Source organism: Tyto alba, unplaced genomic scaffold, assembly GCF_018691265.1.
Source record: "Tyto alba isolate M040663 unplaced genomic scaffold, T.alba_DEE_v4.0 Super-Scaffold_7, whole genome shotgun sequence".
Classification (NCBI taxonomy): Eukaryota; Metazoa; Chordata; class Aves; order Strigiformes; family Tytonidae; genus Tyto; species Tyto alba.
The window spans coordinates 26,667,077-26,689,006 of NW_024881328.1; the positions used below are offsets into that span (position 1 = coordinate 26,667,077).

The 21,930-nt window shown below is 33.1% G+C and overlaps 1 protein-coding gene across 1 annotated transcript in view; it reads right to left on the bottom strand.

Annotated features, from left to right (window-relative positions):
- Positions 1–21,930, bottom strand: part of CCDC141 (coiled-coil domain containing 141) — a 99,088-nt gene that overhangs the window by 40,998 nt on the left and 36,160 nt on the right. Inside the window, exons 7-10 of the mRNA XM_033010928.1 lie at positions 14,890–15,084; positions 6,704–6,876; positions 2,018–2,159; positions 88–207 (exon numbers count right to left, since the gene is read on the bottom strand). Of these exons, the coding sequence (XP_032866819.1) occupies positions 88–207; positions 2,018–2,159; positions 6,704–6,876; positions 14,890–15,084 (630 nt within the window). The remainder of the gene's footprint in view (positions 1–87; positions 208–2,017; positions 2,160–6,703; positions 6,877–14,889; positions 15,085–21,930) is intronic.

Below are 21,930 nucleotides of genomic sequence, written 5' to 3' on the forward strand. Positions count from 1 at the left end.
CTCTCAGCTTCTCACCTTATTTAGAATTACATACAGCATGTATTTGTACTTAACATTATTAAAGCTGTTTTTATTATTTTTTTTTACCTTTGTTTGTTTACCCAGTTCAATGTGCTTGTTCAAAATTCTTTCCGACTCAGACAAATATGAACCAGTCTCCATACCAGCTGCAAGCACCGAGGTGATTTTTTTAATTGACTGCGATACCTTTATTTGAAAGCATTATTTATATAGTTAATTTATACAAGTAGACAGTATGAAAACAGTATAAAACATCATATAGCATAGAAAAAAAAGTGAAGTAACACACGTCTGTCTGTGTTTAGTTTATGTATTTTGTATAATCAGAAAAATTCAGGAAGAAAATCCTACTACTTCTCCTAAGAAAATTCTAGCATTTATGGTCAGAATTTGAGAAAAACACTTCTGTTTGCTCTCATTTTGTTGATAGTGCTTTCCTTTATCCTCAGTATTCTAGGCTTGTAATTTCCAGAAGGCACAACTGTATTATAATCTAGATATCATAACCCTGGCAAAAATACTTTTATTATGCTCCATGTTTTTTTCAGAAAATAATTTAAAGCTTCACTGCCAAGCCAAGAGACCTATTTTTTTGCAGATACACGTACACAACTCCATTTCCTTGCCACTGTAAGATGTTATATATGCATGATGATAACTAAAGAGATTATGAAGAGTAGAGGCAGATGATATGTATAGTTATTAGACATATGAATTCACATGTACCATATGTTTTAATAAGTGGTTGCTGACTGAGGTTCAAACTTCGTTTAATAAAGTTCAGGGGCAACTGAGTTTAGCACTACATTCTTTGGGATACACTTTGTATTAACAGAAGGTTAGAATGAAAAGTATTTTTCTTGATAGAAATATAATGATAAGCACTGTTCACTGTAATGAAAATTAATGTATTGTGACTCAAATATTCAAAACTTTCTCTAATGCAAGACTGGGAACAAAGTGATTAGAACAAACTGCAGAATGAAACCATTTCAAAATTGGGGTCTATATTTTGAGTAAAAATTACCTTCATAATTGAAGTTTTAGCTTAAGATTCACAATATACTGGTGACATCATTTCTACAAGACCAACAGCAGCTATCAGCAAATCTTTTATTTTCAGCTAAACTCAACAATATTTTCACTGTGTTCTAATACCATGAGGCCTCTTCTACATGAATTGTATGCAAAGGGATCAATTATGGCAAACTGACTTCCCATTTGATTCAGAGTAGTTCATTATAAATATCATGCAAATATTATAAAATATCAGATTTCAGACTTAATTATTCAGTCATTAAATTTGATTTACTACTTTGGTCTACACTCTGGGATCTCCCTCACATGAACCTCATTAAATGACTGTATTTTTTAATTTGAATTTACACATGCAAACTTACTTAGGAGCCATGTGTCTACTCCATCTCTGACAAGTCATTAATAAGGTCTGCAGTGCTACAGAACATTCAACAGCTTAAAGAAGGCTGTCATGTCCTTGATGCACTCGTATTTTAATGAATAAAGGGAATTTTTATGGTGTAGAGAATCTGCTCTCCTTCAGCTTTACTGAAAATTTGCTGTGGTTCACAGTCACCATGCTTATTAATCCTCAATTTTGCCACACTTTTACCTTCAGCCAAATGAAACAGAAGACAAGGAAACAGTATAGGAAACCTGCATGCAGGTCACAGTCCTGATTGCTCACTTCCTTTCCAAAAGAACAAACAATAATAGCTCATTATCTATGCAAATCCATGTTTTATTGGAGGTCACTGGTAAAATGTTCTCATGCAAACAGCTGCATTCTTCAGAACAGCTTTGGGCTCATTTGTGCTGGCAACAGCATTCAGCATTCTAACTACAACTGTGCACTCCTTAACAAACCAGCATGTTATTTATAATTATTTGAGTCAACTTTAATATACACATAGCTAAATTACGGAAATGCAGTGCACTGTTCATGAATGCATTAAGAAGATGACAAGTTATGATGTACCTTACTCAGATGATCTTCAAGTGAGGCAGTCCATTGTTGTTTCTTCAAAGTTAGTTCTTTATAATCTGGACACTGTCTGATTAATTGATCTACTTTTTTTTTAACATATTCCATCATTTTCTGAATTCCTGTAACCCAAGAGCTAAAATGGAAAAATAGAACTGTTGTTATTAGTCATTTTTGCTCAACAATCAGGATGATAATGCCTTTTAAAAAAACATCTTTTCTACCAATTTGTACGACAAGTAACATATGAATTTTAAACTGTGACCCTTAAAAGAAAAATAACCAACAGAAATATTAAAATTAATCCAAACAGAATTGATTAGAACTTTGTTTCCACACAGGAATGATATTTCCAAACAAATAATTTATCACCAGTGTGCAAGTTAGATTCATGTGCTGGATATCCCGATTTCACCTCATTTCACAAACAATTCTGACTTTAGTTATACTATCTAAAGACTAAAATCACAAATAGAACTGCCTAAAAAGACTGAAAATATATGGCATATCATTCCTACTTTAAAAATAAGTTTTCTTTGGACTTTTAAATATTTCAGTGTTTTTACAGGAAAAAAATACTGAAAAAAATAACGTCATATACATTCTAAGTCAACATTTCTTCAAAGATGCAGTTTTAACAGGAGAAAAGACAACATCAAATGAAAAAACAACGACTTGTCTTATAACTTAAAACATTTAACATCACAGAAACAATTCACACTGAACACTTGAGGCAGTCCTCGTCAAATTTTAAAGTTACCACATACAATTATGATCTGAAGTTTTGATATTAAAAAAGAAACCCATATATCAATTAATTTACTAATGAAATTTATTCATCGTAAGAATTTTTGTAAGACAAACATGCTCATAATAATTTTTTCCTTACTTCAGTTTCATTGGAAACTTATGTTAATACAGGTACTTATTCAAAGTTGCCTCCTTTGTCCTTTAAAATTAAAGGAAATTTTCACCTCACTTCATATCAGGCTCAGAGAGTGAAATTCTGCAACCTGAAAATAACCCCTATTCTACACTAAATAAAATAAATATAATACAATATAATAATAAAAAATAATAAATATAATAACAAAAGTAATAATAAACCTATATAATAATAATAAATAATAATATAATATAAAATCAATTACAGTATTAATAGACCATTTTGTTTGAATCTGACCCAAGAAATTGGTCACTTTTCTATAATCTATTCTTCTTCCAGTGTGAACTTTTTCATTATTTTCATTTATTTGGACTATATTTTAGTATAAAGCTGCAACATGAGTCAAGAAGACTTGAAAGTAGGACAGAATTCACATCTTATTTCTCCATTTTTACTGTGAGGTGGATTTCCAATTATGACACTGAAGTCAGTGTCACTAGCTTTACATGCAGTCATCCCTCAATGTGAGGGTATCAGTATTAGATTTGTAAATTGTAAACTACCAGATCTGTCTTAACATATGCATACAAACGGCCTGCCTTGTCTTTTTGGTACTCTAAAAATGAAAATAACAAAACAATATGGATACAGAAATACATTTAATTCTCTATCTTCTCTCAGTGCATTTAAACCAGTACTACACAAGGCAGTCACTTCGATATTACATTAAAAATGCATTTTCCAGTATCCTCATTAAGAAGATACAGTGCAATTCATTGCATCATCTCATCAAAATCAACAAAGTGTAACCCAACCTGAGAAAAGTCAAATTATTCCTTCTCTTTATTAATAAATTGTCTGAAAAACTGGAGAATTTGACTTATTTTTTAAAACTAGTAAAGTCACACAACTAGCAGAGCATGCAATACCTTCTCAAATACAAATGATGAAGGAATTTAAAATTATTGTGCTCCAACTACTCTTTCAGGGACCTGGCAGCTATTTTAAAATTCCACACAAATTTCTACTTGCTGCCAGCTAGTTCAAGAATCCTACCGGACTGCAAACATTTAACAGCTATGTATTTCATTGTCAGATTATACTTTCTTGCCTGTCCTATAGCAAAGCATCTTTTTTAAAAGATACCTAAACTTTTTCAGACCCTTCAAATGGTGACTGCCCATGTCTCTCAGGATTTCCAGTCTGGTTAAAGGAAATGGGAACTCTGTGAGGGCAGTTAAGACTACCAGTGAGTTGTGCAATAAGGGGAAGAAAATATTAATCAGGATTTAGACTTGATAGGAGTTTTGTTTTCTGTATAATAGCCTAGACTTGTCTTGTTATACAAAAAGTTGAATGTGAGTCAAGATCATCTTTGTGGCACTGAAGACTAGCCTCATGCTGAGTTGCATCTGGAAGAGACTAGCCAGCATGTTACTCCCCTCTGTTAAGGGCTTGTGAAACTTCATCAGGAGGCCAGTTTGTCCAGTTTGGGTCCTCACAATACAAAACAGGCAAGGTGAAGTGAATTGAGCAGAGGCTATCAAGATGGTTTGGGGCTGGAGCACATGATGTACAATGGGATGCTGACAGAACTCTGTTCGGAGAAGAGAAGAGGTGAAAAGGTGATCTAATTTCTCTTTCATTATCTATGAGGAATTGGGGTTATACAGAAGACAGGATCAGAGTCTTTTCAGAGGCGTACAGCAAAAGTGCAAGAGGTAATGTTCACAAGTTTCAACAACAGAAATTTTGGCTAGATAGAAGAAAAACATGCTTCACAAAGTGAGTGCTTAAGCACTAGAACAGGTTGCCCAGAGGGGCTATGGAATCTCCATCCTTGGAGATATTCTAAATTCAGCCCTGAGCAACTTAATCTTACTGACAGGTTTTGAGTAAGGGATTGCACCAAATGATCTCCAGAGTTCCTTGCCAGTTTAAATTATTCCATGATTGAAATCCTCAAGCCCATGCCTAGGAATATAAAGTGTTCCACCTGCACAGAAATACTAGCACTACTCATTGAAATATAAGGCAAAATCATTACAGTCGGGCTATGAGGCCTGAAGGCAGCAGGGAAAAACTGAAAAGCTCTAATATTCTGTGTAAGCTTTCTTAGAAAGGGACTTATTTATTTTTATGATGCAAATAGACATTTAGAACTTTTGAGTGCCTGGGATCTTTCACTGTTCTTTAGAAACAGCAAAATTCATTTCTAGTGAGATTGCCTATCGATACTGTTTGAAGTTTCACCTTCCTTTTCCAAATCAGTGCTGCTTCAGATGTAATGACATCTTTTAAATTATGTCTCCTAGGCAGAAATCTTACCTTCTTTATTTATGTATAGAGTATCTTGAGCAGCGCTTTGGCACACAGGAGATCTGCCTGTAGCATTAACTGTTTTTATTGAATTTTACTAGAAAAGACTGATAGGGCTATTTTGACAAATTCATCATATTCTTCTTGATTTGTACCAACAATATCTTACTATCCACACTGTGGACTTGAACCACTTAAACATTTTTTTAAAACTCTTAACAAGTAATGAAGACAATTAATGAATTGTTATTTTAGGGATTCTATCAAGGTCTTTAGCATTCCTAACATTAATCAGTACTGTGCCAACACAATTTGAAACACAACATCTGCTTCTGTTGAGATAATGTCTAACAGAACATCAAGTCCTAGAGAACAGCAGCATGCATTCTCGAATTATGGCTGGTTTAGAAATCAAATTTTCACTGAGGAAAATCCCTTTCCTTTCCATTTAATTGAAATATCAGGAGATGCTGAAGCAGTAACAATAGCTGCAAAGCCAGATGTAAGTGTTCCCAAAACAACTTTTTATTTTAATTTTCTATTTCATCCATTTGCTAGGTTTAAGCCAATTACATCTGGGGTAACAGGTGTAGGCACTTTAGATAAAATTTTTTGCAAGGCCATGAAATTAAATTAAAATCTTATCTAGACTTTCAGTTACTGCGTTGAAGTCAAGCTATTCAAAGTTCAGGAATAATTAAGGACATAAACATGTAATGGGGAGGTATAGCTAAACTGACCACTAGCCAACCATCAGTCATTTCATCTACTCTGTCTCTGAAGTAGAACTCATTAGTATAAACAGTCTTAATTCTTATTACATCAGTCTCCTACTAAGATCTGAAAGTAGGAGATATTAAGCCACTAGGACTGATTATAAACTAAGTCATGCCTTACATCAGTATAAAAATTATATCTGTGGAGTACATCACCACTGTAATTAACAAAAGCTTTGACAGAAAATAGTTATTTCATTCATGAATTAAAACTACTAAGAAGTGGAGAAACTTTCACATTTTCTGCATTTAGCTTAACAACTGTATTTTTGTCTTACATCAAATTACATTATAATTGTTATAATGATGACTTTCAAAAAGGTCTAAAAGGATTACATTGCCCAGCAGAGAGTATCCAAAGCCATTGATATTTTAATTTTCATTTACATACATTTAACTTTTCCAAAATATTAACTAAACCATTGTTTATGAATGCTGCCGTAGCATATCAATTCCACTGCTTGACACCATTCTTTAAAGCAGTATATAGTATTCCTAAATATTATTGTTAAAGAGACTGGTTTGTATAAATACCAACAGATAAATATGGAAGAAACCTTGAGTTCCAGACGATTTAAATGCACACCTACCTAGTTAACTACACTGGCTCTAAATGCTGTCTGATTCTAATTAGTCAAGTTATGAAGCAACAGGTAGATATGGAGAAATGCAGAAGATATGCAAAAACGAAGGGAATACCTGTGAGAATCTGCTTTACTAACTAAAGTTTGTCCCTTTTGCAAGGTAGTCACTGTGCAACCTTTAACTGCTTCCTGTAATTCCTCATACTTCACTGTCAAGATAGGCAAATGTAAGCCTTCTGAATTGAAGATTCTAAGGTAATTCTCAATACCTTCAAGACCATCAAGTACCTGCAAAAATAAAAAACATCTGTTGACAATATTTATTTAATATGTATATTTAATATTTAAATATTTATTTTAAATGCATGTATATTCTTTTACATAAATAGATGATCAATAAACATTTAACATTTGACATTTCTTCAGAAATGAAAAGCAATATTTTAATTTAGGGCCTGATATTGAATTTGCAGGTCACAGAAGAACACAAACATAATTCAACAAAAGTCAATGTAAGTATGGGCTTGCAAAAATCATGATTAGTCTTTGAATTTAAAACTCTTCAATTTTTTCAGCAATAGTCAGGCCAATTTGACATGCTGAAGCAGAACCAAAGTAACAAAAGTAATACAAAGCATTAGCACTCAAAGTTTAATTGAAGCACACTCTTAAAGAGCTTTACCAAAATTATTCTTCTTTTTAATGTTTTAAATATATCAAATGTATATCCAACAAGTAGATTATAATTAGATATATTTTTATTAAAAAGTTAGGCTATACCTATTCTCTCTTTTCCTTTAGTGCAAGCAGAAGATTCTCATTCAAATACCAGAAAAATGTGACAGAAGTACTCTAAAAAGATTCCTGTCTTTTTAGACAGAGTAAGGTCAACATTGCAGTACTCCATTAAAGTTAGTCAATATTAATATTAGTAAAATAAAAGCATGCCCAAACCCACTGTGCATAATTAGCATCATAGTGGTATCACTGTATTCTCTTACAGATTTTTTTTTGTTGCTCTAAACACCAGAAAAACATGAAATCTAAACAAAGAAAAACAGTAGATGATGTCTCATAGCATTAATTTCTCATTGAATGTATACATTTATGTAATGAATTAAAAATATAATGACTACAAGGTGGTCTACTCTGTATATATAATTCTAAAAGGAAATCAACTGTTTGTACAACACCAAACTTGTGTTCTGACTTTGTAAATCTATATATATACTCTAAGATTTAGTTCAGTGAATAATTTTGTAGACTTAGTCTGAAAATACATTTGTCTTGAAGCCTCAGTTCATCACTGAAAATTCTAAGAGACAAAAAAACTACAAATATGCTAAAATACTATATTTAATTATGCCAACATTAAAATTACTACATCAGAAGAACAAAAGAACTTTGAGGGAGACTAAATTTGATTTTAAAGACTTTTTCAAGGTTTTACATTCATAAAAAGTTGAAAAGTGAAAATTCAATGAGATTCTCAGGGGACAATATGATCCAGGTGTTACACTGTATTACATATGAACAAAGAACTCAGCAGCTGAGAATGAGCCCTGTACTGCTGACTCAAAACATCAAGGAGAGATGCCTGAACTCTCTCAAACAACTGAAATATATGCAAAAGAAATTAAGGAGAATAAAGAAAATAGGATGAGCAAAAGTAATTCAACTTCTATACACAATTGATTAAAATAGGCCTTACATACTATTTTATTGTCTCTGCCAGGTGTTTTTTCCTTGCAGAATAAAGGATTCAGCATTAATGTAAATAAATAAATAAAAGTATCCTGACCATACAAAGAAAATTTTCTAAGATAAAGAACAGTCCATCAGAGGAGGAGTGTAAGTGAAGGTACCAAGGAAGGACTTTTTCTAAAACATGAAATCCTTTTAGTCATCACTAAGTATAAAAAAGTCCATAAACCTCAGATCAAGACAGGAATTACAATCATGTTTGGGAACTCACAGATTCACGGACCTACATGAACCTCAAAGATTTCTTCTGTAAATAGAGGCCATTCACATGAACCCAGGAACCAAGTGAAGTTTATTTATTTTGTGTAATAGGTTCTGTATAATTAATTCCAGTCTTCAGGACCGTACCTGACAATATTAAAGAGTCATAGAAAAGTTATAAAGTGTTCTAGAGTGATTATGGATTTATAAGCGTTTTGGAAGGAGTTAACCACTCAGCCAGAGTTATTGCAAGTATTACCAGTTAACATATTTAACTAGGTAAGCAACAAATGTAAGAATGTGGTTTAAGTCTTGCTAAAAAGCAATTGGGAAATTTAAAATTAATAAAACAAAAAGGTATATATGACTGCCATTGTAACATTTTGCAAATTGGAACATGAGCAGAATCTCAACTGGACAAGAGACTATTTAGAAGAGAATCTGGATGAACAAAATAAAAAGTCAAGAATTCTCGTCAGGCTTTCTTCCTAAACGTCCTTGTGCCTTGCGTGTTCATCAATCTACACCCTCAAGGATGATAGACAACTTTATTGGGTTGTGTTGCCTACATTCTCAGTGTTGTTGCTACTTTGATCAATTAAGGCTGCTATCACTAGTGAAGATTTGTTTCCTTATGTTCAGTTTCGGTTGTAAGTAGAAAGCCTGTTTACAGCAAGGTATTATCTGGATATACTTTTTCCATAGAAGCTGCTGAAGTCATTGATAGTTCTACACCCTTCCTATTGTGCTGAGAATAGAAATATCAGGCACTAAGTTCAGACTTTCAAGAGCTCAATCAAATCAACATTAAACAAATCACAGAAAGCCAGGCTTCTACTATCTCACCAGCTTTTCAAGAGCTAGCATATGTGTGTATCTGATTTTTTTTTTTTTTGTTAATAACGTAAGCATATTATAGCATAGCCAACACAATATGAGAAAAGCAGCATGTCTACATGCAACTGTGGTACCAGAGCATAAATTAAAGCATATGGTTTTTAGAAATTATATCACTTGATCTATTAGCTGATAAAGCAAAAATACTTTGCAACTTATATATTCACAAGTTAAAGATGCAGTAGAGTTATAATTAGTGATCTAAATGCTTAAAACTAATGACAGGGTTGGTTTTTTTTTTTTTTTATTTCAGAATGGAAGTTTAGTAGGGAAAAGCAATAGTTATGCTAGCAAAACCTTACAAGCTGTAATTAAAATGAACACCAACATACTAAATATAACACAGGCATCTATGAACAGAAATAATATTGCTCATTCCTGAGCCATTTTTAGCATTTTCAGCTATTAAAAATACACTTTGTAATAAATCCAAATGTCATTCAAAAAGGATCTTAATATTTCTCTCAATTTCCTTGTTAATGGTTACTTTCACCATTCTTCATGATTGGGATCCATTTTAAGTAGTTTAAAAAAAGCAACAAAAATCATGCAATGCACTTTTCACAGACTGTTTGGTTTTATGGTTGTGTACATACAGAACATGAATGGTGAATTTTTTTGTAGATTTTTTTTTTCCCACTTTAATACTTTGATTTTGCTTTAGTTTCGTTTTGTTTTTTTTGTTGTTATTTTTTTTGTTAGTACTGTCTATCTTCCTCATCCACTTATCATAGTTTTGAGATCATTTCATGGAAATAAAGGATATAATCCCTCTGTACACCCTCTGCTTCTCTACTGTCATCTGGCCCCATATAGTTGTCTTGCTTTCAAAGTCCTATGATTGTTCAACTGTTTCTCTGTAGTTCCTTATGCTCTACCAATTTTCAAGATCAAAAGAAAGGAAAAGGATTTTTCAGCAAGGCTTCTACTCAGCAATATGGACCTCTATTTATATATTTGTTTATTTTTACCAATACTGAATCTTATCACCACAAAATCATTGACCAACAACATATACAAACCTGCAAATTCCATTAATAAGGAAAAAGAAAGTCTAGAAAGTTAAGCAAAATAAGTTTGACTGGATCATGCAGAGGTGTGTACTCCAATCCCCACAGTTCCATGCAAAGAATGCTCCACCTCTGAGTCTGTCCTGTATGTTCAGCATAGCTGGTAACTAGCTTTAAAGTATCTTGAATGATTTTTAATTTTGCAGTGGCATATGGGAGAAGAAAAACGCAGCAACTAAAGTAGTTAGAAGAAGGTGTATATATATCCTGGCATTCAAAATCAAAAGATTAATTTTGAAGTAACTTATGCACCAAAGTACAAGATACTCCACAGCTAAATAAAAATGTAAATCTACAAATATAGCAAACTCAGTAAAAGCCTTATTTATTTACTTAAAGCTATCCAAGTGAATATTTTCAAGCTTTTGACATATCAAAGTAATCTCAGACTATTCCACATATTTCCTAAGTATTCTCAGAGGATAGCTACAGAGATCCTCCTGCAGAAAGTCAAACTGAGGGTAGCTACATAAACTTGGAGATGGACTGATATTTAAATGAAAGTTTATCAAGGAATGTATGTGATTACAAAATAGCCAAGGAGCTTGCAAACATGCAGAAAAATATTGCCTGATGCAGCCAAATACACATCAGAATGCAGCAAAATGTACACCAGAACTTAAGAATACAAATACAGTGCAAGTGCTGTACTTCTGTGTTTTATTTTCCTTAATTCATTAACAATTAAAATGTGAGATACACACGGTCTAAAATGAGTTGTCTTTGAGTTAGTTCGAAACAACTACTAGTCTATTTTGCTCTTTTGCCTTTTACATATAAAGAGAATCCAGAGGTTCAGGTACACCCCGAGCACAACTGAAAATGTCTCTTTTCTGAACTATAGTAACTATAGTGTTTTGTTCACTCTTACATGTAACAGGTGTAATAGCATGCTGTGGGGACACACCTGAGCTAGTGCTTTCTTCAGCAGGTACTTCCACAAAGCACAGATGCCACCTTTGCTCTCAAAGCAGTAGACCTGTAGTTGCATAGCTCCTTGTCCAAACTAGAAGGGGGTTGACTATCGACAACAGTTTTAACAGTTTCCATTAGCCCTTCTCGGATTCCTCATTATCAATGAAATCAAGATTGATCAGACTTATTGGAGCAAAAGATATCTCTCACTTCAAGGGTTTGTAAATAAGTTCAACACCAAGTATTGTTCTAAAAAAATACTGAAGGAACATAGTATATGTTAAAGATAAATGTGATTACAGCTCCACCTGGTGCTCAAAACAAAAATTAGTGTAGGCAAAGAAGGTATTTTTCTCAGGATATTTAATAGAGCTATGAAGATTGTTGTTGGAGCTATCCTTGGTTATGAAATTGTTTTAAAGCTTCTATAAACGATCTGCAAACAATATGTTTAAAGGAAAATATATAAAAAGACTGTTTGGTCTTTGGACACCTTAAAATACAAGCTTTTCTAACTAGCCTTCTAACTAAAAGGCTTTCGAAAAAAAACTTTCCAATACTAATACTAGTTGATGTAGTATTAGTACATGTGTCTCTAAAGAACAGGCTTGTTCTAAAATGGAAACAGAAAGACTTCACATTTTAAGTTTGGACTTTAATGTTGAGGTCCACTTCTCCAGTGGACAATTTTCAGATGTAGCACCTTATTTTCAAAAATTATCAAAGACTTAAAACTCAGGGAGACTCCTTCAGATAGCAGAGTCTGTCCAGCACTTAGTTTTTCCAAAAAGCACACAAACCCTTGTTTTCTTTAACTTCAGTGTAACAGGCAGTTGGTCAGCACCACTGGCTAAAGACAGTTTCAAAAGTTTTGTGCCACAAACCAAGGCAACAAATTGAGAACCATTTTTTAAAAGATAGATCTCTGATCTGATAGCACACACCTGGAAAAGGCTTGAATAAGTTCTCTACTGACATCAAGGACTGGTGAGATAGAGGGTTCTTTGCTTAATCCCTCTGCTCTACCTCAAATGCATTTCCTTTAACAAATTGTTGTGTATTAATGCTAGAATGTAATAACAGAATTTACTTTTATTGTATGGTAAGCCAAACAAACTACTAAATTACTTATTGCTTTATCTAAAGAAAATCATCCAGTTTGCAGTTATCAAAAATCTAATACAACTGTGGTATATTGTTCCAATAGCTATTTTCTTTACTGTTTAAAAAATGTACTCTATTACTGGATGGAATTTAGCAAAGCTTGACATCTCCCTGTGGATTTTATCTGCTGGATAGAAAAATCATATGCTATTAAAATTTTCTTATGCATATAGATGCTTATAGATTTCCTGTCTTCATTATCTACTCTTACATAAATTAAAAATATCAGCAGAAAAATACCAGCAATCAATCTATAGTACTTCACTGGAAGCTCATCTGTTAATAAAAATCCCTACTTTTCCCATTTTAAGGCTTAAAACTGGTTTGGCTCTGAATGAGCTTAAAGTGGCCCAAAGATTTTGTATTATTCACTTTCACCATCAACACATGAAATAACAGTAATATAACCTTGCAGAAGTCTGTTATAACATTATTTCCACCATTATTGATCCTTATTTAGTATTCTTATAAAAGCCTATTTTTAACCTGACACACATTAATGGATTTGAACTAATGATATTAAGCTCCCTCAATTCTTTATTAATCCATTCTTCTATCAGCTGTTCCTATGAGTTTGCCCACCCCTGATTTTAGCTTGAAAACTTTTAAATTAACTGTGCCATCTCCTTCCCACCTCAACGGTCTAACATTCTTGGGGGCAAAGTGGAAGTTTCCAACATTTTACAACACTACTACTTAAGAGGGGAAAAATCTTCTTACTCTACTTATTTTTCACCTCTCCAGTGAGTTTCCAGAAGACAGTACAAGCTAGTGCCAAATTAACATTTAAACAGGGTTTGGGTATCTATTATATGTGCATACACCTACTACAAACAGGATTATATTGGTTTTGCTTATACCAAGGAAAACTGTTCAGATAATCATTTAATTTTTGGAAAGACTAATTTCAAATTCAAACTAGTTTCTCAAAAGAAAAAGGCTCAGAAGAAATACAGGTGAATACATTTACACTAACCAGTCTATAAATGTTTTAGATTTAACTGGGAGCATTTTACAGCAAAGAATAGACACCAGATTCCTGAGGACTGATTTTGTTTTCACATGAGTGTATATTTTCACCATTCTAATTCTACTTGCGTGAATATGGCTGAATCTCAAGTCACTTCTATTATGCCTATTATTCCATTATTATCTTACTCCTGTCTACATGTATTGCCTTGACTGTATTGTATTCCCATATAGCAATTTTTTTTTTCAGTCTTTTTATATTTTCAGTCTTTTTTCTTTACTTGAACGTAAGTTTTACAACATTTGTTTACTGGAGACCTATTAAAATTCCCCACTGAATCAGTTTAATTTAAAAATTTATGATATATTTTTAAGTGCTATTAAATGCTACCCTATAATATAACATTTGAAAAAGAATTTTAAGATCTTAGGCGTTGAGCCAATAAGAATATCAAAAGACAATTAGTCTAAAACAACTTCAGATGACTGAAGAAAAAATATCAGCTATTTTTTTTCAGGGGGGGTGGAATAAGGATTTGAAGATAAAGTCTACAAGAATATTGTTTTCATGTTCACATTTGAGACAATGAAAAAAATAAATTATGATCAGAACTCTTGAAATTGTATTGAAGTATTCAGGTATGATAAACATCTTATATTATGAAGGAAAAAGTATTAGAAGAAGAATGTAACAAAAATTGATGACCAAATTTATAAAAATTATTTTCATACAAGTTGTTGCTGGACTTGATGTTTGAAAAAGTAAAACATAGTTTTAAAATATTCCTTTTTTTTGGTCAACAGTGATTTACCTGTTTTCATTGAAAAAACTTAGGAAGAGAAACTGTATAGTGTGTCCTTGATTTTTCTCATGTCTGATTATTAATTAGACCTTGTGGAGACCACTGCAAGTATAGACATCGTTTCTGGTATCCATACTAGCCTGTAACAGGTTGGGTATTTTAGAGCAGCTCCTGTATCTTCATACAGAATTAAGAGCTCAGGACAGAGCCCATGATCTTAAAATCTAATTTTTAGCAGATAATATTTCCCAAATACCTTATTTTGGAAAGTGAGTGCTCTTCTCAATATACTTTTTTTTTTTTTTTTTTTTTAAAAAAAAAGGTTTTATAAAATATATTTGACATTTTGGATAGATGTTTAAGGCAGGAGGTTATATTAAAGGGTAATCAGGTTTATAATTTTTCATTACAAATTGTTTAGCAAATTCTGCTTATATAACCCCACATACATTAGCCTTCAAGAGCACACTGACAGTTACATTATCAGGTTATTACTACAGACTTGGCTTCTTACCAACCTTGTCAGCAGTATGAAAAAAGTCATTGGCCTCTTGTAGCAGGGCTTTCCTTTCTTCCATATGGAAGCGCACTTCTTCTCGCAAAGCACAGATTTTCTGATTTGAAAGCTTTAGTTGGACTTTTTCTGTATAGTCCTCCGAAAGCAAGATCTTAAGTGCTTCAGCTTCTAGTTGTTCCACAGTGGAATTCCATTCCTAATTGGAAAAAGTCCATTTTAATCAACTAAGCGTAGAAAAATAATATACCTGCACAATAATATGAATACTGGAAAGCATGTATCACATTTATAGGCCTGAAAGTTATCACCATTTAAACAGTATTTCTACTAGGAAGGATTTCTTAACAAATTATAGTTTTAGTGACAGGGTTTTCAGTGATGGCTACATTCTTTGACAGAGTTTCAGAGGCAGAAGTAACAGTTACTAGTGTGACTGCTGGGGAAAATGGTCTGGGTAACATAAAGATAAGAAACTTCTACTAGGTAAAACCACACTCCCATGACAAACAGTCCCTTAAGCCCAACTATTTAACCAAGAGCAAATTAAAATATTGCCTAGATAATAGCTGCTTCCAGTGAGAAAATTTCTGCTGAGAGCTGTCTGGTAATCAATTAAATCAAAATACTCTTCCTTACAGTGAGGTGTGTGATCATCCTTGACACTCTCCATTGTACATTTTCCCTGATTTCCTACACAAAAACACAACTCTGTTCAAAGCATTTCTTTGCTTTTTCTGACCATGAACTTTCCTAGTGGCAGTGACAGATAGAAGAGAAGCTTTAAAAAGGAAGATCATACTTCAGAATTTCAAGCTACAGTCTCAGAAGCATTACTGACACTTAAATGAGCTAGGTACTTTAAAACTAAAGTGATTTGAAAAGGATTCAGTTAAATCAATACAAGTTTGCATATAGATATTTTGCCTACATTGCACTCCTTGGAAGAATATTTAGCTAATCAGAACTGATTGTCTATTTGACTCCTTTTATTTTTTCAACTCTTTGTACTGGACTGACTTGTTCTTCTAACATACTGACCCGAATTATACAGCAAATCTAGGGATTAAACCTTCATGAACAAAACTTTTTTTTTCCCTACATTTTTTAACCTGTGATAAATGCTGTTGCAGCATTCAGTCCCACTTTCTTCTTTAGGTTATAAAGAGGTATTGAAAGGCATCTGAGACTAGATAACCCAAATGGAAAGGAGCTTTACTTTGACAGTCAAGAGAAAAACAGCATTTAATCTCTTCCTACCCTGCAACTGCTTTGGTGTTTATCTGCTTATTTGCTTTTGCTGTGTTTTTATAGAGAAAAATATAAAATAGTAAAACTGTTACAGTGTACTTTATCCCTGCTGTGCTTGTCAACACTTAAAACTAGTGCCTTATTATGCTGTTGAAAACAAAAAAAGCATCTGATATTATACTGCAATTTCCCATGCCTTAGGTAGCATATTTCCTCCACTTTTTCTGGTAATGAATTAAATAAAAACCACCTTGAAATTAATTTAGCATTTCCTTCCACAGGAATGTCTGGTAAAAGACAGAAAAATATTTTAAAGAGAGAAATTTTTTCATTAAAACACTCTGAAGCGTGCATATGGCACAAGATTACAGGTTAGGTTCTTTTCTTTTCAGCATGCTTAAAGAACGTCTCACATTTGTTGTTTCTTTTTAGTAAAATTATTACTAGTGAAAGATGCTGTTTGGAAGTTTTCCCAAAATAAGTAATCTGGTTATTCACAAATCTTTTGCAAACAGCAGCAATTCTAATTCCCTCACAGCATCCCACCATGCTGCTTTATCCTTCTTTGAAGTACAGTAAGTGAGAGTAGACCTATTTTGGTCTGTGTAATCCAGCGCATTCATTTTCTGACATTGTCCATTGTTGTTGACAACTGGTATGGTAAAAACATTTGTTCAAAAGGATCAGCAACTTATTTTACACAGACTTCACCAGACGCAGTCATCTCTCCCTCGCTATTGGTATGGACTAGCCTGGACCAACAACTAACGAGACACCCCCTACAGTTCCCAACATAGCCATTGCCCAACATAGCCAAGCTTAAATAGTACACATCAATTCCAATGGAAAAGACTAATTTCCTTGCTGCTTTCTAGATTAACTTGAACAATTCAGGAAAAAAGATCTAGCATAACTCACAGGTCAGTGAAAAACACACCTCAAAATAGAAAACATGCATTCAGACCATGCCTTTATGTTCTTGCCTTGAACTTTGGATTCATTTCTGCAGCTTCACAGCACATGAACTAAAGCTGAAACAGAGGGTATTGACATGGGTAACAAAAGTAATTTTAAAATATGAACAAACCCATGGGAATAAGGAATGTGATGCCTGGTGTGATATCAATACATAGCAATGCAACAGTCTCAGAAATATGATTTATATAAAGATACCTTTAATCTCTCAAAAAACAACTACCAAGGTATACTCAGTGATAAAACTTTCTGTGTGAATTAGTGATACTAATTACTGCAGGTTGTAATGGACACAAATATTTTAGCAAGGTTGAAGAGAAAAAGGATGTAAATTTTATATGATAAATGAGACTCTAAATAAGATTTTAACAAGCAAATTTTCATTAAATTAAAACCAATTTAAGGGGACATTAAAGTTTATTTATGTAGCAAGTAAGTTTTCTGAGGAAGAAAAATTTAAAAAATACTCCATGCTAATAAACATAAAATGACTGCTAACACCTTCACTGACATAGTAGAAATGTCTCAGATTACAGACTTATTTGATCAGTAGCCTATTTCTATGCAATGAAACATAGTCCTTCATGTTGATAATCTGATGAATAGGAAAAGGAAAATGATGACAATCCTGCTGAGTTTGTAAAACATTTTTCCACTGTGGTAAATACTCTTAATTTTTCTGCCATAGACCTAAGCAGCTGTAAAAATCTATATATCTGAATGAATGCCTTATTTAGCTTTTTCATGTTAAATCTACTTTTGCTTTTAACTTTTATTATATTATCACCAATAATTAAAAAAAAAAAAAAAAAAAAAAAAAAAAAGCCAACAAAAAAGAATTCATTAGTATTAAAATGTTTCAACCAGATTCTGAATGGTTTGGTAGAGAAAACTAATTCTACATATTTCAACAAATTTAGCTTCGTTTCATTTTGGAAAAGAAAGATGTGTCAGAATCCCAGAATTTCCTTGAGAACTGTGTTTTGATTGTGCTTCAATATACCTGCACTGTATACCTACAAAGACTCAAACCTCTGCCACTCATGATAACCCTTCTTTCCTTCTATAAGGGAATCCTTATGAAAAGCCTTCTCAGAGATTTTTCAAGTTCAGCTCTTCCACAAACAAGCACCTGAAGGCCAAATACTGCTCACTATATTTTCTTGTATGCTTATAAAAAATACTGCTGTTTTGGAATATCCTGCAATGAAATCGCACCACTTCCCAAGAAAACACACAATATGCTGCCTGTCCCCCCTTCCCCTCCATGTAAGTATTCCTTGAGGACTTGAACTGGGTATTTTCATCTTCCTAGTGAAATAGAGACACACTAATCTGGGTCACAATATAAGCAATTTTTTGATATTATTTTTGATATAATTTGATATTATTTTTGTTTTATTTTTCTTTTAAATTAATGACTGCTTCTAAGATCTGGATGCAATAATCTTCAGTGTGTACTTTTAATTAAATGAAACCCTGCACTGTATTATTTAACACACAATTCCCTCTTCTTAGAATCCTGTCTTTGTCTCTCTGTTCTAAGTAATATAACAAGAATTTTGAGGATTTTGAGGATAATTACAGTCTGCTGGGCTGTATTTGTTCCTTTCTACCCGAAGAATTTATCTTGGGGAAAAAACAGTGAAGAGATCTCTCCATACACACAGCTTAATTGGCCTATTTATGAATAAGATGTGGACCCTTGACATCCAATTGTACCAGCACCACAATATCATCATCTTCCAATGCCTGCAGCTGTAATGACTGGTACTAAATGCATTCCACGGTCAAAGTCTAATCAAAATTTCACTTACATTTCAACATACAGATGTTAATGAGAATTAGAAAACAACACTGCAGTTGGGAGCTTTGTATTGGGATGAATAATAATTAACTGAAAAAAGGCAGAAAAAGTGCAGCTGAATACATGTGTCTTCATTTTGTTATTATACACTATTTGTGTAATAATTAAAAATATTTTATACAAGAATTAAAAATGCATATTTTAATGTAACAGGAAATTGTCTACAGTTAACTTAGATGTGGATACAGAAAACAAAAATGTTCTGAATTGTTTCTGTGTATCTCAATATGTAAATGATAATTACAGCAGGTAAGGCTAATTATAAGTAAATGACTCAACTTGTAGTGAAATGATTTCCTGTAAGAGGATTTCACTGCAAATATATTGGTAAATCTGTTTGGTACAAGGTGCCCAATAGCAGCTTTTAGGGGATCTTAAAGCAGAAGTTAAACTCTGCCTCATTTATATAGAGAAGCAAGCTGCTTCTCTAACCTTTCACACAAGCTCAAAAAAAAAATTTATTATGGTAATTTATAGTTTAAAATATTCCATGAACATTACAATCTCACACACTCTCTGAGGGTATTAAATGTAGTTTGACTTATTTGCTATTCTATTTAATCATTATTCAAACTTAATTCAATTTTCTATAAAATAGCTAGCAACAATTTCATTTTCAGGTTTCTTTCTACACATAAAACCCCTATACTTTCTATCTCCAGGATCTACAGACTCAGTGGAAAAGTCTCTGTCAGTTTTTTCTGTCCCTCAGCCTTCCGCATGTCAAATTTGTAACGATCTGTCAGTCAGCACTAAAATATTTGTTACTCATTTTCCCAAAAAGGAACCCAAAGCCTACTATTACCTTGGCTTTTCAATTTGTCAAGGAATGCTTGTGAATTCTTCTGATCTGTTAAAGACACATTGCATTGTATGTGCCTATACACAATGTGTCTCCTTAGCTCATGTTCTTACTTTTCCTCACAGTAGTCTTTTAAACACTTGCTTTCACTATTCCATTTGGCAAGGAAAGTGAGCTGTTTCTAGGTTCCTTAATTAATCAGGTATTTTTCAAGAGTGTTAAAACTGATGAAGTAAAATTATTGTGGCTCTAAGTAAGTCTTGAACTTTTTCTACCTTCAAAAATATCCTGCACAAGCCTAAAAAAAGAAGAAGTAGAAATAACTTCATTTGTTATTAAATAACTATTCTGAGTCAAATGGGATTTTTTTGTCTATATCAAACATTTCTTACTTAAAAATTCTAACTTTGGATTAAAATCTGAGAAGTATACAATTGTCGTCACTGGACTATTCTGGGGCTAAGCTGAGAAAACCTTGAAACACATCTATTTGGCTTCAGATTGTGATCCATACAGTAGATAAAGTAGCACTTAAACCACAAGCCAATTAAGTATAAAAATATGTATTTTTCAGAATATGTGATAAATTATCCCCCTTCTCTCACACTGCAAAAATGTTCGCAACTGATCTTTTTCTCAGCCTAACTTCTGCCTTAAATTGATTCACTGGATACATTGATACCCTGATAATTTAGCCCCTGTGAATATTTGACAGGCTTTTACCTTCAATACCTACATTGTGGTATAACTAACTACTAATGTAACAATGTAATTCCCTCAAATTACAAATAAAACACTGTGCCCTAATACAACTGCAAAGGATTGTGACCTGCTATGACAATAACCATGTGATCTGTCTGTTGGGAAGTTCAGTGGATGGCTATATCAGTGTGTTTAAGAGTGAGTGTTTGAAACAGACAGAAAGAGGAAAAAGTAATTCAAAGTCAGTTACTTCAAGAAAATTGTTGAGAGATGTTAAAAGATAATGCCAGAACAGATAGGGACCTACCAAAAAAAAAAAAAAAAAACAACAAAACCCAAAACCAAATCTTTAACAGAAAAATAATAGATAGAAAAGGAACACTCTCCCAAGGCAGCAAGATGGCACTAGAGGAAAATCAGACAGTGAGAACCTGATAGATGAATGTAGATTTGTATATGCTCCATGTGAAAGATGAATATTTAGGTGAAAATAAAATTTCTCATAGATAAAAATTATTTTTCTTTACATGCTTTGTTCTAGCTATCAAAATACAGGAGAGTGTTAAAACATCTGCTATGCAGATGAAATGCAATACTTGTCAAACTCAATAGAATGCCATTCTCAGAAAAGCTGACAAGAGCTGAGTAGCCTGAGTTTGCATCCATGCAGTTAATGGTAAAGGAGCATGAACATCCAGGAGGGCCAGAGAGAGAAAAGAGCTCCAGACAGACATTTAACTGTGAAATAACTTTTCTGTGTATCTAAGCATTAGCTGAGAGATCCAGGGGGAAAAAAAAAAAAAAAAAAAAAAAAGGTAAATACCATATTCTCAATCTTTATGTTAATATCAACAAATACAGCAATTAATACCATTGACAGTGATATTTAATTTGGTGATGAGAAATCAACCCGAAACCTCATTAGAGCATGGTATTACCTAGCATGGCTACTCCAGACCCAATAGGCATGCAGATCTATAAAACAGAGAAGTACACTTGATCTTGCTACTAATCCTTAGTAAACAGAGGAATGATTCCAGCATTGTTCAGTCCTGAAAAGTGGCAGAAACTAGGCAAAATGCAAACAATTTAGAACACTATTTTTCTTCATCTCTAAAGTTATTTGGCCACAAAGTGGTACTAGCAGTTCTTTTTTACCGTGCCAAGCACCTTCAGTACACATAGAAATGTAAGAGCAGGCAGTTAATCAGTGCCAGCAGATATCCCCATTGAGAGATTGCAGGGGAGTGGGGTCTTTTTAATGTTTGGGAGGGTTGAGGACTTTTTTTCCTATTATGAATGCTTGGGTTTATGTTTGGTCTTGATTATTACACAAGCTAGCGATAATGTTTCCAGTAGTTTCACCGGTTAGGAAGGTGAGGTTCAAGATAAGATATCAACCTGAAATATAATAAACCATTCTCCTTTCGTCCCTCAGCTCAGTCACA